The 17,960-nt window shown below is 38.7% G+C and overlaps 1 protein-coding gene across 1 annotated transcript; it reads left to right on the top strand.

Moving 5' to 3' along the window:
- The first annotated feature begins 23 nt into the window (after positions 1 to 23).
- Positions 24 to 17,960, top strand: LOC127420897 (E3 ubiquitin-protein ligase znrf2-like). The gene is made up of 4 exons (XM_051663505.1): positions 24 to 524; positions 15,579 to 15,677; positions 17,308 to 17,413; positions 17,504 to 17,960. The coding sequence occupies exons 1-4, from the start codon at positions 242 to 244 to the stop codon at positions 17,559 to 17,561; spliced, it is 546 nt and encodes a 181-aa protein (XP_051519465.1). The 5' UTR covers positions 24 to 241; the 3' UTR covers positions 17,562 to 17,960.

Raw genomic sequence — 17,960 nt, 5'->3', positions numbered from 1 at the left:
TTATGCGTTTGTTTGAGCGCGTGTCAGTGATCGGAAGTGTGTGTGTGTTTTCAATAGACTCATTTGGAGTTATTATGGTTTTTCCTTTTGGATCTCCAAGTTTTGCGCTTTGTAGACAATAGGCATATTAGTCCGCATTATTTTGCACGTAACTGCTTTATAAATCAAAATATTGTGGAACATTTTTAGGTTAAAACTTTTATAGCCTTAATTCAGTTTTTAAAGTGTGATCTGAAGTAAGATGGGACCGAAGCAGAGCAGTCCAGCAGCCGAAGGCGTCCGTGTCCGGGCTTACTCCAGTTCTGATGTGACGAGCGGCTCTGGTTCGGCGGCGGTTCTCCGGTACTACGCGGGCGGCTTGGCGGGACAGATCGGTGAACCAGTGCAGTATTCATCAGACAGACCCGGTTCATTCATCCAGAGCGCGATCATACCGACCGGCGGCCGGAGAGATGTGACAGACGGGGAGAGAGCGCTGCTGATCGGATCTTTACCTGCGCACCTGTCGCCTCACCTGCTGGGCGGTAAGAGTCTCTCTAACCTCACATGCCCTATCACAGGTGGAGCGTTTGCAATATTTATTAATTATGCAAAAGCAAAATACAGTAGTGTTTTGCTCATAATAAAAGCATGTTTTGAATGTAATGTAGCCTAAATTATTTAATTACCGTATTTTATGCAAACTGACCTTATATGACCTTATTATAATCAAAAGTTAATGTAGGCTTGTGCATCATATTATAATGCACCATATTGATCTTTTCTTATGAATACTGACCTTATTTTATAACCTTCACATATATGTGAAGGTTATAAAATTAGGTCAATAAAATAAGGTTGATTATGATAAGGTTATATAAGGTTAGTATTCATAAAATTATTATTATTATCATTAAGTTACATAATAGAAATAATATTTAAAATATGATTTCATGACTTTGAGCAAAAGAGTAAAACTTCACATTCACAATACACTCAAAAAAATTAACCAATTTATAAGATTTAAGCATTTCAATTCTTTAAATAAATAACTAAAATTATTATTATAATTATTAAGATTTTTTTTTATTGTAATACATAAATCTTAGAAGTGTTTTTGAGTGTATAATAAGTTACTAAATATTTTATTTATAAATAAATAAAAATATTTAAGATTTACACATTTCTATTCCATATCAAATTTCAATAAAAGTGAATAGAGAACTCTTTAAATCCATAAAATAAAACAATTAAACTCATAAAACTTGAGCATTTTTTTAAAAATTAAAATTCAGAATTTCCAGGAAAGTTATGAAAATTTAATGCGTAAATATAGGCTTCAATATTTTTTTGATTGTACAGTCAGAAGATTATTTAAATGATTGTATGACCTTATAATCATACTGTCATTTATTCATTATATTTTTTAATGCAGCTTGTTGGCCGTATCATATTATAATTTACCTGATATGGCCATATAACCAATAAGGTTTTATTTATTTTATAATTATATATACAATATATATATATATATATAATATGGATACAGAGGGATTTTGAATGGTTATCAAGACTACCTGCCAGCCACATAATTGAAAGTTATTTCATGGCTTATACTGATAATGATCAAAGTATATCAGTTTCTGTATGTCACGTCCTGAATGTTCTGTGATCTAGAACAGAACTGTATAGTGACTGTTAGTGGTTTTGTTCTGGATTTGTTGTGGTAACTTTAAACAGACTTCCTCATCTAGGAATAAGAAAACATGGAAACAGAGTTCCTTAACAGTCACTTCTCAGATCAGATATATTCAAGAGGGTTGAATGACTCTCAAACAGACAACTAATAATTAATTTGCACTAAGCTAGTTTAGATTCACAGATCTGACCCTTAAAAATCCAGGGAAAGTGTAACTAAAATACAGTGTTGGATTATTCTGACCTTTGAGTGGCAATAAATATCAAACTTCAAGTATGTTTGGTTGAAATAACAGATTTGATCATCAAACTATAACTTAAGAGTTTATTGAATAAATGAGTTCTTCTAATCTAGTGGAAGGGTGGCACTTATTGAATTTGCTCAAATTTGCATCCTTAATATTTTTATTATGTAACCATTTAATCAATAAGGTTCCTATGAGTGTGAATAACATAATCTTGGCTAAAGGGGTTGCAGTTAGCCATGGATATATCCACATATCATGGCCTCTTGTACTTTATTGCTTAATTGAATAGTTTATAATAGGTCAGATTGATAAGAAACTTGCGGAAATGTGCTGATCTGGAACTCGGTGATTCACATGAACGTGTGCAAGGAGCTTTCACATCTGTCACATTTAATGCATTGCTTTTCATTCTGAGACAGTTATTGTGTCTGATAACAAGCTATTCCTGTTCCAGTTCCAGTCAAAATCCTTTTTTATGAGTCATGTTTAAAAGGTGGTGCGCAAGTGTTTGGTCACCAGTGTTTTGTTGATGAGAAACAGTCTGATAACACTCATTAATCTTATTTAATTGTCTTTTTATTATAGTTTAAAAAAATATGTCAGCTTTAAAATAGCAGTTTTTGAGTGGCATTTTGTTGCATATGTTTTGGATTCTCTTACATGGCTTTTGTATTCAAGAATAATGTGACTTTTTCAGATTTAAGAAAAGCAGCCTCAAAAAGTATTTACTTAAAGGTAAAGTGTCTTTTTGCACTACTAGCAGCATCGATCAGAACTGCAAAAACATTGACTATTTTTAAACAGGTTTCCTGAACACTCCTCCAGTCTTTCATTGGTCAGTAACCAGATAGTCCCGCCCCAAACTCCCACCATTCATTGAGCCAGTATTGCAGCAAGCAAATAGAGAAATATTTGGATAACGCCACACAGTCATAGTTATACTGTTTTGATGAAATCAACCCATGAATGGCTCACTCATTGTTGACTACATTTTAGGGGTGGGGATGTGGTAAAATATAGAGGGAAAAAAACCCCTGCAAAGATTGAAGGGACATTCTGCACTTTATCTGTTGACACATGTTTAGGAAAAGTCAAAGTTCATTAAGCATGTGTGTGTCATGTGGGGTCTTCCACAGGTGATGTAATCAGTAAAGAATTTGGTGCATTCTCCATCAATAATATTTCCTTTCAACCTTTTTGATAAGTAGTGTTGGTCCATGGTAAAAACAGTATTACTTGTTTGAGAGCTGTAAATATTTTAGGCTGTGTCTGAAACTTAAGGCATGCTGTCTTGCTGCCCATTCAGTGTTTGGTACTGTACCTCCTAAGGTCCCCCCCAAGTTTTGGACACAACCTATTTGTGCATGCTCTTCATATTTCCTTTTGACCTTTGGCCTTGTTGATAATTGCTTGTTTTCAGGGGCAATAGAGCAGTTCTCAGCTCAGTTTGTAGCTTGTTTTAAGTGTATTTTAAAATTAAAATACTAAAACAGTACTGTAGGTCCAGGGCCGGCCCGTGGCACAGGCGATGTAGGTGGTCATCTAAGGTGCAAAATGAAAGGGGGACGCCTCACGAGAGGGATTTTTTTTTTTACAACAGCACCCTCTCATGACGACTGTGTGCCCCTCTACACCTGTGTTGAACAACATGTTCCATTAACATCCTTACATTGCTGATAAATGGTTACATATGGTGACCATACGTCCTCTTTTTCGGACCTGGAAAAAAAAAATGCCTGGCCAGGATTGCAAAATTGCCTTAAAATGTCTGGGAGTTTGCTTTGAATTTTTAGGAAGGTGCTTTCTATAGTTAGGACTATCATACATTTAGCATATTTGCTACTGTGCGTCAGTTTTTAAGTGTTTACGTGTCCTTATGTGATTATTCTGATTGAGAGCGGCTGCGGCAGAGCACGCACTCTTTCAAAGTACTTTTTTTTTAAACATTCTCTATCCCCATGGGGACCCGGGGTAGAATAGGTCCCTAGCACCCCCTTGCTATTAAATAAAGGCGACGAATGGGGCGACTTGTTGGTCGTAAGTTGCGACCCGTGTCTGTGGAAGAAGAGATCCTGCCATTTGAGGAATGTGGGCAGTTGCGACTCCCACAGATCCAACACAATGCTTAGGCTCCAATTTCATATAGACGGGCGGTTGGAGAGGCCCGATCCAATCAAGCGGCTAGTCATGACGTGCCCTGGGTAATTACTGGCATTTAAATCAGCCACAATTACATTTTTCCCTGAAGGCGGTGGCATAGGTTCAATCAAACAATTTGAGCTTTTAGCTCTTATTGCAAGAGTACAGTTATGCTCAAAAGTTTGCATACCCTGGCAGAAATTGTGACATTTTGGCATTGATTTTGAAAATATGACTGATCATGCAAAAAAAGTATTTTATTTAAGGATAGTGATCATATGAAGCCATTTATTATCACATAGTTGTTTGGCTCCTTTTTTAAATCATAATGATAACAGAAATCACCCAAATGGTCCTGATCAAAAGTTTACATACCCTTGAATGTTTGGCCTTGTTACAGACACACACAGGTTTAAATGGCAATTAAAGGTTAATTTCCCACACCTGTGGCTTTTTAAATTGAAATTAGTGTCTGTGTATAAATAGTCAATGAGTTTGTTAGCTCTCACATGGATGCACTGAGCAGGCTAGATACTGAGCCATAGGGAGCAGAAAAGAACTGTCAAAAGACCTGCATAACAAGGTAAGGGATCTTTATAAAGATGGAAAAGGATATAAAAAGATATCCAAAGCCTTGAAAATGCCAGTCAGTACTGTTCAATCACTTATTAAGAAGTGGAAAATTCAGGGATCTCTTGATACCAAGCCAAGGTCAGGTAGACCAAGAAAGATTTCAGCCACAACTGTCAGAAGAATTGTTCGGGATACAAAGAAAAACCCACAGGTAACCTCAGGAGAAATACAGGCTGCTCTGGAAAAAGACGGTGTGGTTGTTTCAAGGGGCACAATACTTGTTGACACCTCTCCATACATAGCGCTTATGGTTGTGACCATAAAGCTCTATTTTGGTCTCGTCACTCCAAATTACTGTGTGCCAGAAGCTGTGAGGTGTGTCAAGGTGTTGTCGGGCATATTGTAACCAGGCTTTTTTGTGGCATTGGCTTCTTTCTGGCAACTCGACCATGCAGCTCATTTTTGTTCAAGTATCGTCGTATTGTGCTCCTTGAAGTTAAGTTGGAAAAGCTCCCAAATTTTAAGTCTGTGAAATCCTTTGCATCTGTAACATTACCAACCAAACACATAGTTGAGTGCCAGACAGATGTGACCTGGCTAACAAAAGACAAACCACAGTTAATCAGTCAAAAAAGAAAGTACAAAGAACTCAAACCTCTACTAGTCAAACACTAACCGGAGCTAGTGAAGAACCAAATCTGACAATGGAACATTCCCTAATATCAAAAGAAGCCACAACAAAGCACAAAAACGCAGCAACAAAAGGCTAGTCTGGAGAACAGGCCACGGAATTCTGACCATATAAAAGATATAGGTTTGGCGGAGATCTTAGAACCCCGCAGTCGGAGTCCCTCTCCTAAGAGTAGGAGTAGAGTCCATGTTCCAATGCTACCAACTTGGCAAGTAACAGTATTATTCAATGGAGTTGTCGAGGTGTCAAAGCAAACTTTGCAGAACTTCAATGACTAGCCATGTTATTTAACCCTCTTGCATTTTGTCTCCAAGAAACACACTTATCACCAAATAGTCAAATATCCCTTAAATGGTTTGTAAGTTTTAATGCAAATGGACCAAACATACAACGTCCTTAAGGAGGAGTAAGCATCTTAGTTCATCGCAATGTAATTCACAGTCAAGTCACAATAGATACTAATCTACCAACAATAGCTGTACGTTTAACCCTCCGTAAGGGCCATCACATTGTGTTCCATTTACTTGCCTCCAGATACACCTGTTACACTTCAAGATCTAAACAATCTTGCTGATCAACTCCCAACCCCCTACATACTTGCAGGTGACTTCAACGGTCACAGCCCATTACGGGGAGGAAATCACACAAATAGGAAGGGAAAAATACTTGAAGACTTCATCAGTAACGATGAACTGTGTATCCTCCGTAACGGCTCAGACACTTACCTGCACTCAAATCAAATCAAATTAAATCACTTTATTGTCACACAGCCATATACACAAGTGCAATGGTGTGTGAAATTCTTGGGTGCAGTTCCGATTAACATAGCAGTCGTGATAGTGATGAGACATATACCAATTTACAATAACATCAAATTAACACAACACAATTTAAACATCTGTTATACACATAATTACACTCAACAGTATACAAATAATAACATACACTGTACAGTATACAATGCGCACTATATAGATACACATTATTCAATAAAAATAAAAAATAAAAATATAGAAAAAAGTGTATATATATATATATATATATATATATATATAGAATGTACAGTATTGTACTGTATTGACATTCAGGCTGTCGGTTGATAGTCAGTTGTTAAGAGAGAACATAATATAATAATAATAATATAATTTATGACAGTCTGGTGTGAGATATAAGAGTAAGGGTAATAAAGTGCAGTGCTGATGTGTTTTGATCGTGGGAGATCAAGCGTTCAAAAGTCTGATTGCTTGGGGGAAGAAGCTATCATGGAGTCGGCTGGTGCGGGTCCTGATGCTGCGATACCGCCTACCTGATGGTAGCAGTGAGAACAGCCCATGGCTCGGGTGGCTGGAGTCTCTGATGATCCTCCGAGCTTTTTTCACACACCGCCTTGTATATATTTCCTGGAGGGAGGGAAGCTCACCTCCGATGACGTGTCTGGCAGTTCGCACCACCCTTTGCAGTGCTTTGCGGTTGTGGGCGGTGCTATTGCCGTACCAGGCGGAGATGCAGCCTGTCAGGATGCTCTCCACAGTGCAGGTGTAGAACCGTGTGAGGATGTGGCGGTTCATTCCAAACTTCCTCAGCCATCTCAGGAAGAAGAGGCGCTGATGAGCCTTCTTCACAACGACTTCAATGTGGATGGACCATGTGAGTTCCTCAGTGATGTGGACACCCAGGAACTTGAAGCTGCTGACTCTCTCCACTGGTGCTCCATTGATGGTGATGGGACTGTGTTCTCTGTCTTTTCTTCTGAAGTCCACCACAAGCTCCTTTGTCTTACTGACGTTGAGGGAGAGGTTGTGCTCCTGACACCAGTGTGTCAGAGTGTGTACCTCCTCTCTGTAGGCTGTTTCATCATTGTCAGTGATCAGACCTACCACCGTCGTGTCATCAGCAAACTTGGAGCTATGTGTTGCCACACAGTCATGTGTGTACAGGGAATACAGGAGTGGGCTGAGAACACAGCCCTGTGGGGCTCCAGTGTTGAGGGTCAGTGATGAGGAGATGTTGCTGCCTATTCTAACCACCTGGCGTCTGCTTGACAGGAAGTCCAGGATCCAGCTGCACAGCGAGCTGTTTAAGCCCAGAGCCCGGAGTTTCTCATCTAGCTTGGAGGGCACTATGGTGTTGAATGCTGAGCTGTAGCCTACAAACAGCATTCTCACATAAGTGTTCCTTTTTTCCAGGTGGGAGAGAGCAGTGTGTTGTAGATGCAATGGCATCATCAGTGGAGCGGTTGTTGCGGTAAGCAAACTGCAGCGGGTCAAGAGAGAATGGCAATACAGAGCAGATGTAATTTCTGATTAGTCTCTCAAAACATTTGCTGATGATGGGGGTCAGAGCAACAGGAAGCCAGTCATTTAAACAAGTTATTTTTGATTGTTTTGGAACAAGCACAATGGTGGATGTTTTAAAGCATGTGGGGACTACAGACAAAGAGAGGGAAAGGTTGAAAATGTCCGTAAAAACACCAGCCAGCTGGTTCGCGCACGCTCTGATGACGTGGCCCGGAATGCCGTCTGGGCCAGCGGCTTTGCGGATATTCACCCGTCGGAAGGATCGGGTTACATCCGCTACAGTGACGGAGAGTGAACTAACCTCTGTAGCTTCAGCCGCGAGAGCTCTCTCCGCGAGGGCGGTGTTATTTCCCTTGAAACGAGCATAAAAAGTATTTAGCTCATCCGGTAGAGAGGCAGCGGTGTTCATGGTGAAGTTTTTATTCCCTTTAAAGTCCGTGATGATGTTAACTCCCTGCCACTTGCTTCTAGAGTTGGTGATGTTAAACTGTCCTTCAATCTTACTCCTGTACTGGCGTTTTGCGGTTCTGATTGCGGTTCCCGGAATTAAAAGCGGAGGTCCGCACATTAAGTGCCGCGCGAACATCGCTATTGATCCAAGGTTTCTGATTCTGATAGATTCGTACAGTTCTGGTCGGAACGACGTCCTCTACGCACGTTCTGATGAAACACATTACGCTATCAGCGTAAAGCTTGATGTCGTCATCAGAGGCGGACCGGAACATCTCCCAGTCCGTGTGATCAAAACAGTCTTGTAGCGTAGAATCTGATTGGTCCGACCAGCACTGGATCGTTCTGAGGGTGGGTGCTTCTTGTTTCAATTTCTGCCTGTAAGCGGGCAGAAGCAGAATGGAAGAGTGGTCCGATTTGCCAAATGGTGGGCGGGGGAGGGATTTGTAGCCATCCCGGAACGGAGAGTAGCAATGGTCCAAAACCCGGTCCCCTCTTGTGTTGAAACTAATGTGCTGGTGATATTTTGGTGCGACTGATTTTAAACTGGCTTTATTAAAGTCCCCGGTCACAATGAACGCGGCCTCAGGGTGCGCGGTTTCCTGCTCACTTATAATCCCATACAGTTCCTTGAGTGCCCGGTCTGTGTCGGCTTGTGGCGGGATGTACACAGCAGTGATAATGACCGCTGTGAATTCCCTCGGTAGCCAGAATGGTCGACACAGAAGCATGAGAAATTCCAGATCAGGAGAGCAGAAAGACTTGATAGAATGTACGTTCCTCTGATCACACCAGGATTTGTTGATCATAAAACATACACCACCACCTCTGCTTTTACCTGAGAGGTCTTTCGCTCTGTCCGCTCGGTGCACGGAGAACCCCACGGGTTCAATGGCTGAGTCTGGAATCTCCGCACACATCCAAGTTTCTGTTAGGCAGATAATGCAGCAGTCCCTTGTATCTCGTTGGAAAGAGATCCGCGCTTTCAGCTCGCAGAGCTTGTTATCCAGAGACTGAACATTTGCCAGTAGAATAGTGGGTAGCGGGGGTCGATTTGCGCGGCGTCTTACTCTGATGAGAACGCCGGCTCTGTTTCCCCTTTTCCTCCTGCGTTTCCGCGGCCATGCAGCCCAGACAAAGGGCTCCGCTTGCGTGTTTGTAAACAGCGGGTCGGCATTGAGGAATGTGAAGTCCGGTTTACGGTGTGAGATTGCTGAACCAATGTCCAAAAGTGTTTGTCTGTCATAGACAATAAGGCAGACAACATCCAAGACAAAAAACTTAAGAATTGTGAACAAAACAAACGAAACATTACTATGTTGTGTCGGAGCTCGCAACGCAGCAGCCATACTCGCCGCCATCTTGAGTCCAAATGTTCTCAGGACATGGAACGTATTCAAAAATTTAATTAACAATATGCAAACCTGATCTCTTGCTTGATTTCTCATGGCGCACCTGGAACGATCTATGTGGAAGCGATCATTTTCCCCTAATCGTTACATCTACAAGATCAAATATCCAACATAATATTCCAAGATGGCATCTCAAGAAAGCCAACTGGTACCTGTTCCAAACCCAATGTTACGATAAACTTAAATCAGCAACCCAAGACAGCCAAGACTCAGTTACAAGTCTCACAGACAAGCTAATCAAAATAGCAAATGATACTATCCCTAAGACATCACCAAAACTAAGTCGCAGGCATAACCCATGGTTCGATGACAACTGCAAAAAAGCCATAAAAGCTCAGAAAAAAGCAGAGAGAATCTTCAACAGACACCCAACAGAAGAAAATCTAGTAAGATTTAAGATAGGCCGAGCACAAGCACGAAGGATTATTAATTATGTAAAAAGACAGAGTTGGAGAAAATATGTATCTAACCTAACAACAAATACACCATCACAAAAAATCTGGAACCTGATTCGAAAGATGAAAAACAAAGATGAAGAATCTCAAATTCATCACATCAAGCATCAAAGCACTCTTGTGACTACGATTCAAGAAATAACCAATATACTAGCAAAATCAATTGAAAAGAACTCTTCTTTAGACAACTGCCGACCAGAATTCAATGAGATGTGTATAAAACAGGAACAGAAACTTCTGAATTTCCACTCAAATAACACTGAGCCATATAATCAACCCTTCACTATAGTGGAACTTACAAGGGCTATCAAACGTTCCCATAATACTGCAGTTGGACCAGACATACAACACTACTACTCCTCCTGGAGATTTTTTAATAATGTTTGGAAAACAGAGAATATACCACCTTCGTGGCAAGAAGCAATGAATTATTCCCATCCCCAAACCAGGTGAGGATCATTCTGACATAAACTACCATCGAATAGCTCTGACTAGCTGTCTCTGCAAAACCATTGAGAGAATGATCAATGACCTTCTGATATGGATTCTGGAATCGGAGCATAAGATTAGTGATTACCAGTGTGTGTTTAGAAGAGGCAAAAGCACCTTGGACCACCTTATCAGTCTTGAATCATTTGTCTGGGACAGCTTCATTAAAAAAGAACATGCTGTAGCTGTCTTCTTTGACCTTGAGGAGGCCTATGGTACCACCTGGAGATATGGAATACTCAAAGACCTGTATGAACTTGGGCTCAGAGGCAACCTACCCATCTTTATCTCCAACTTCTTGACAAACAGATGTTTTCATGTTCAAGTACGAACTACACTATCAAACCCACATGTACAAGAGCTAGGAGTTCCACAAGGGAGCATTCATTCAGTGACTTTATTCAGCTTCAAAATCAATAGTATAATCAAAGTTATTGACCCCCACATTTTTCGAAGTTTATATGTTGATGACCTATGCATATGCTATAGAGGAAAAACATGAATATAATTGAACAACAGCTACAGCTATGCATAAATAAAATAAATAACTGGTCAATAAAGAACAGATTCAGATTTTCCAAAACAAAGTCAGTATGCATGCATTTTTGCCTTCTCCGATCCTTATACCCCGACCCAGAGTTGAGTATGGAGGGAGAATCCATTAAAGTAGTGAATGATTTCAAATTCTTAGGCTTTGTCTGTGATATTAAATTTACCTTTATCCCACATATGAAGATGTTGAGGAAATGTTTTTTAAAACAATGAATATTTTAAAAGTGCTGGCTAATACAAAATGGGGTGCAGACACTACCGTTCTTTTACATCTCTACAGAACATTAATTAGATCCCGACTGGATTATGGGAGTATTGTGTATGGTCAGGCAAGGAAGTCATACATTCGAACACTTGACACAATACACCATAAGGGAATACGTCTAGCTCTTGGATCCTTCAGAACAAGTCCCATTCAAAGCCTTTATACAGAAGCCGGTGAACCTTACCTCCAGAATAGGCATCTGAAACTGGCCTTACAATATGCAGTCAAACTCAAAGCAAATCTAAGTAATCTGGCCTTTACACCAGTATTCCAACCAGAATGTTCTTATCTGTATGAAGCTAGACCTAAAGTGATCAAACCTTTTGGAATATGGATTACACCATACTTGGAGAATTTGACCATCTAACTGGAAAACATAAGACATTATCATTTTTGGCCTGTTCCCCCCTGGACCTTGAAAAAACCAACTATTATTATGGCACTGGCACAACTAAAAAATGCAGAAACACTTCCCGACGTGTATCAACAGGAATTCTTGGAACTGAAATGTAGTTTCCCACTCCATAGTACAGTATTCACGGATGGATTAAAAACGGATAACAGTGTATCAGCAGCAGTAGTGATTGGAGATCAACAATACGGCATACGTATTCCAGAACAGAGCTCTATCTTCACAGCTGAGGCCCGAGTGCTGCTACTGGCACTGGAAAACATTGAGCAGGGTCGAGGATGAAACTTTTTAATCGCTTCAGACTCAAAGTCTTGCCTTCAAGCGCTTGAATCCATTATCATCCCATAATCATAAACATTTTGACTAAAATACATTGATTACAGAAGAAGGATTTCAACATTATCCTCTGTTGGGTGCCGGGACACATTGGTCTGGCAGGAAATGAAAAAGCAGATATGGCTGCAAAAGAGGCATTAAACTTGGAGATCTCAGAATGTCTGATACCACCTTTAAACTAATGACTGATAAACAATAGACCATGATGGAAATTTTACTACTGGTTCTGTCAGATAAGTGTAGTGTATTCTTTGTATGGGACCTATAAAGCTAGCATTTGCATGTCTATGGAAAAAAATAATAATTCGAAAATAGCCGACTCCTTGTACTAAATATAACAAGCACAAATCTCCGAAAGAGCATTTGTCATTAAAATTTAATCTTCAGGGAAGTACAGTACCTGGGCACCGCTGGAGGACTGAAAAGATCTTTTCTGTTTTTATTTTATGGCAATTATTAAACGTATCAATATTACTATTCGTTAAATGTATTAAATAGCCTGGACCGGCCATGTGTAGGTTAGATCGATAAGAAACATAGAAGCTTGCTTATGAGCAGGCCCACGTGGAATCTGACAAGCTCAGAACTCCACAGAAAGTTCCACAGATTTATGCATTCGGAAGACCTGTCATTCAAGTTCAACAGTTCAGCACGTCTTTTTCAGGCTACCAATAAGAGTGTCATGTGCATTTTAAATTCTTTCAGCAGAATTCCACAGATCCCCCCCAACAGAGTCAGCAAAGAAAATGGGAAAACAGTTCACAGTTTCCACTTGGGCCCACTTGAGTGTTTTTATAAAGTAATAAGAGAATCTGGATTACAACATACAAGCAAAAGAGAAATGCAAAACGATTAGAATTGGTTTGAGATTATAAAGTCTCGTATAAATAACTTTCTTCTTTATGTTGTATATGGTCTGGTGTATGTGTATAAATGCACACCGTGTTTACAGTGACACCTGACCAACCTCTGCTATTATCAACTGAGCACATTTTTCACTTTGAACTTTAACTTCTCTTGCAACTTGTAAGAGGTGTCAAAAAACCATCCATCAAAGACCTGGATTCCACCAGTTCTCTCACACACATCTGTTGTCGCCGGTTGTTTCAGTATTCATTTTTGAGATAATAAAAAGGTGTCAACCCATGTATACACAGCTGACCTGTTTTTTTTTTACTTCCTGTTAATGTTTTATCCATATAGACTGACACTGATAAACACAGGGGTGTGTGTGTGTTGTAACTCAGCACTCGTTAACTTTCACACTCCTCGAGTAGTCACATTTGTCCTACTTATCTAGTTAGTAACTGCCATGTAAATGCATAGAATAAAGATGTGCAAGAGTTTTTAAATACATGCAAGTTATGTAAATCTTGAGTTAAATGAAGAATCAGCTACCATGGTACTTTGATGTAAACCATAGTTCTGTTTTAATGCAGTATATGAACCATGTACAGTATTTACATTAAAGAATTCCAGGGTATCATCCATAAATCACCTGCTATTTTCAGAGTATTACCATGACAGATTTTTGTAAAGGACAAACTCTTTCTTTTGTTTGGTGCTCAGTTTTTAACTGTACATACTAGAGGTTGACCGATAGTGGATTTTGCCGATATCGATAACTAAGGTTGTGGGAAAGGCCGATAACTGATTAATCAGCCAATAGTTTTTTAAAATCTATAGAATTGGAAAAAAATCTCTTATTCTTTCCTTATTATGATGGGCACAGACAAAGAGTCCAAAATTAAAAAAAATTCCAGATGTAGTTATGTAGTATTATTCAACCAAAATCCCAATAATAACCAGAATAATTGAGATTTGGTGCATAACCCCAGACTTTTAAGCAGTAGCGGATTTAGGCATGGGTGACGTGCAGTTGCACCCCAAGGTCAACGACTTTGGCGGTGTGTTGAAGCGGGTTTTGCCCAAGGCGCCAGACAAGCTAGAACCGCCACTGCTTTTAAGTATAAACATGCCTGAAACGAACTGAGGACTCTTATTGTGAAATGACTAAATGATGAAAAATCAATCGGCATCGATTATTCAGATAACCAATAGTTCCATAAGGCAACTATCTGCAACGATTAATCTATAAAACCGATATATCAGTCTACCTCTAGTATATACACATCAGAAAGTCACTTAATTTTAAATATATACTATAAATTAGCCTATAGTATAACTGGTTTGGCTTTCACTTTCTCAGCATTGTATTAAATTGCATACATTTTTATTTTTTAGAATGGTGTGTAAATTGGGCATTTCATGCACACTATAAATTTGTTGTCCTTGTTCCCTTCAACTACAATGGAAAATGAAAATGCACAACCTTTTACATATCAGCACACACATGTATATGCAGTACAAGTTGAATTTCATTCAATGAATGAAACATTCATGTTGGCAAGTCAAGTTTTAAGGCAAACGTGTGTAATACTACCATGTGTCGTGAATTTTATGGATCAGACATTGTTCATAATAGTGTGCTTTAGATAAGCCAGTAATGCACACTACAGGATGTCTTAAACTCACAAACGAGATTACATGTGGACAGGGTTGGGGAGTAACAGAATACATGTAATGGGATTACATATTTAAAATGCAAAATATAAGTAACTGTATTCCACTACAGTTACAGTTTAAATCACTGGTAATTAGAATAAAATTACATTCAAAAAGTATTTAGATTACTGAAGAGATTACTTTGCATTTTATTGTCATTTGTTTCATTTAATATTTAGTCCTTTCAGATGGAAAACATTTATACATATAAATGATGTGATCCAAAGTGCATTTGAACAGCGGTGAAACACTTTCTTATGATGTGTTACATTCATACGAGCAGACAGAGAAGTAAGTTTGAAGTAAGTTTGGAGCAGAAGAAATAGAAATAATCCTTGTGTAAATTGTCAGCTTTACGCTAAACTAAAATGCTATTTCTAGCCATTTTACATGCATGTTACCAGACACGATCATATTTTTTTATCTAGAAAATTCACATTGGATCATAATTTCTAGTAAGACCTTTGATATTAGGGCAAAAATCGTATTCTTGATAATCATTTTTGTATTGTTTTCCTGTAAAAATATCTAAAAATCCTTAAAACAAGATCAGTTAGATTTATCTTGTTTTAGAAACAACACTGCATAAGATATTTCTGTTTTTCAGAGAATGTATTTTTAACATGTGTATTTTGTCTTACTGTACTGGCAGAGTTTTTATAGTCAAAACAAGTGAAAAAATCTACCAGTGCTGAAGAAGTAATCCAAAGTATTTAGATTACATTACTGACCTTGAGTAATCTAACAGAATACGTTACAAATTACATTTTACAGCATGTATTCTGTAATCTGTACTGGAATACATTTCAAAAGTAACCCTCACAACCCTGCATGTTTCAGAAGAACAGATGAAGACTTGATCCTGTGGTTTGCGTGAGGTCAATGAATATATAGCCTAGTGATTTTATAATTACTGTAAGAGTGTTATCTCTGAACTGACCTACATAATTACAGGGGAAAAAAAATATAAAAATGAAACTGCTTTTGATTGATTTTTGTCTGTTCTGTCTGTGTCAGCTGGATTTCACTGTCCCATGTGCTCAAAGTTTGTCTGCTCGGATGAAATAGACATACATTTACCGATGTGCTTCTCCAAACCCAGACTCTATTATAATGGTAAGAACAACCTTCAATATCTGCAAACTAACCCTGGTTGCCTCGCTTTTTCCTCCAGACTTTATATAGGGTCAAAAAATTTTTTTTTATACTTTCTTAAAGAGAGAGTCCACCCAAAAATGAAAATTCTCTCATCACTTTCCCACCATCATGATATCCCAGGTGTGTATGACTTTCTTTCTTCACCAGAAAACTAGAAAATATCTCAGCTCAGTAGGTCCTTAAAATGCAAGTGGATGGTGATACGATTTTTGGAGCTCCAAAAAAAAAATCACAGACAGTCAGCATAAATGTCATCCATACGACTCCAGCAGTTAAATGAATGTCTTCTAAAGCGACATGATCGTTTTGGTGTAAAAAAAGATCAAGATTTAAGTACTTTTTCTCTATAATCCAACGCTTTAATAATATAAGCTTCACGTGAGGGTGAAGTTCACTCAGTCTCTCGTGTGACGTATTTGCATTGCCATGTTATGGACGTAATCTTACGTTCTCCTCTCGGTTGAGACATCCAGGATAAGCACACAATTGTGAGTAAAGAAACAGATAAATACAGATCTAAACCAAAACCAACGAAGCTAATGTACAGCGTTCCTCCTTCTCACTTGTAAACAGCGCTGCTCTTCCGGCTGTGACGCACTTGCCTCAGTTCTCATGTGTTTCAAATGCCAATGCGATTACGTCACAAGCATAGCACTGCAGAACGGAAGCATGATTTAGAGTTTAAAAAAACAACTCAAATATTGATATTTTTTGCCCCAAAAGAGATTGTGTCACTTTAAAAGACATTAATTTAACCGCTGAATTCATATGGATAATGTTCATGCTGACTGTTTGTGATTTTTGGAGCTTCAAAAGAGAAATCTCCATTCACTTGCATTTTAAGGACCTACTGAGATATGTTTCTGTTTTTGTTCAAATGTGTTCTGGTGAAGAAAGAAAGTTCATGAGGGTGAGTAAATAATGAGAGAATTTTCATTTTTGGGTGAATGTGCATGATCAATATTTAATATTCTATAGACAAAGAAATGCTTGTCTTATTGTTTATTATCTTTTATCAAAATGTAATGACCTGCTCTGCCAATGAAACAACTTCTCTTTTTTTTAACTCCTCATCCCAACAACCTGGCATAGAGAGCACTTTATTTTTTAACTCTTCAATACCACCTGTTTCACACATCATTTACAGCACAAATCACTTGAAATCTCATATTATGGAAGTAAAATGGGATGCGAATGATGCAGATTCTGCAAGACTTTCTCAGAATGAGGTTTACGTAGACACAACATTAAAACAGGTTTCCCCAAACATGCATATCACCGTTTCCACTCCCTTCTGCATTGTTTGGTCAAACAGGTAGTCCTACCCCAAACTCACACCATTGGTTGAGCTAGCAGTTGACATATTGGACTGCTCAAAAACACAGAGCAATTTGAAAGTGCCACACAGTGTTCAGACTCTTCAGAAAGTCAACCTACCAATGGCTTGCTTATAGTGGACTCTGCACATTTGATATGTGTTGTAGAACAGCACCCTCTTCTGACATCTTTTCAAACACCGCTTCTTTAATTGTACCTTGCTGCTTGAAGCTTCTCTGATTCTGGTGCTGTAATGTTTGTCTTGTTGTAGAGGATGTTTTGTCACGAGACTCTGGAGAATGCTCAATATGCCTGGATGAAATGACTCAAGGGGACACCATCGCAAGACTGACCTGTCTCTGCATCTACCACAAAGGGTACGAGAAATGTTCTAACAAATTATCAGAAAAACACATAGCTGTCGATGTCTCAGCCTGTTGAAATCATCTTCTCCTCTGTTCCTGCAGGTGTATTGATGAATGGTTTGAGGTCAACAGGTCGTGCCCAGAACACCCCACGGATTAACCTGCTTTCTCCAAAAAACATTTTGTGTGGTTTTTTTTTGATAATGATGAAGTTCAGACATTGTGTTAAACACGCTATACAGACAGTTTCAACAAGTTCTGCAAGGGTGAATCTCAAGAAATGTCAGAGTCATATTTCACCCAGAAATAGAAAATAAATAAATTGTATTTTGCATAAAGGAAACGTAGATATTTTAAGACAAAATCACAGTAGCCTACAGTAATGTGAAAAAAGCCCATGTGTAAGTGTTTAGTAGTTGTTGGACTGAGTTTTGTACCCTATTCTTTTGTACCAATTAATAAAAAAGGTAATATTTTAACAAAATTTTAGTTTTAATTGAATCCACACAGGATAAAATTAACAACTATTAAAGTAATGAGAATGAGATTTATTTTTCTC

This window comes from Myxocyprinus asiaticus, chromosome 30, assembly GCF_019703515.2.
Source record: "Myxocyprinus asiaticus isolate MX2 ecotype Aquarium Trade chromosome 30, UBuf_Myxa_2, whole genome shotgun sequence".
In the NCBI taxonomy this organism is placed as follows: domain Eukaryota; kingdom Metazoa; phylum Chordata; class Actinopteri; order Cypriniformes; family Catostomidae; genus Myxocyprinus; species Myxocyprinus asiaticus.
Note: the sequence above shows the minus strand (reverse complement) of the source record. Positions and strands in the feature narration are given on the sequence as shown.

What these genes read in the sequence shown, in the direction of transcription:
- LOC127420897 (XM_051663505.1), top strand. Translation starts at nt 242, where the DNA reads ATGGGACCGAAGCAGAGCAGTCCAGCAGCCGAAGGCGTCCGTGTCCGG. An exon ending in ACCCAGACTCTATTATAATG is followed by an intron (nt 15,678 to 17,307) that starts GTAAGAACAACC and finishes GTCTTGTTGTAG; the next exon opens with AGGATGTTTTGTCACGAGAC. An exon ending in CTCTGCATCTACCACAAAGG is followed by an intron (nt 17,414 to 17,503) that starts GTACGAGAAATG and finishes CTGTTCCTGCAG; the next exon opens with GTGTATTGATGAATGGTTTG.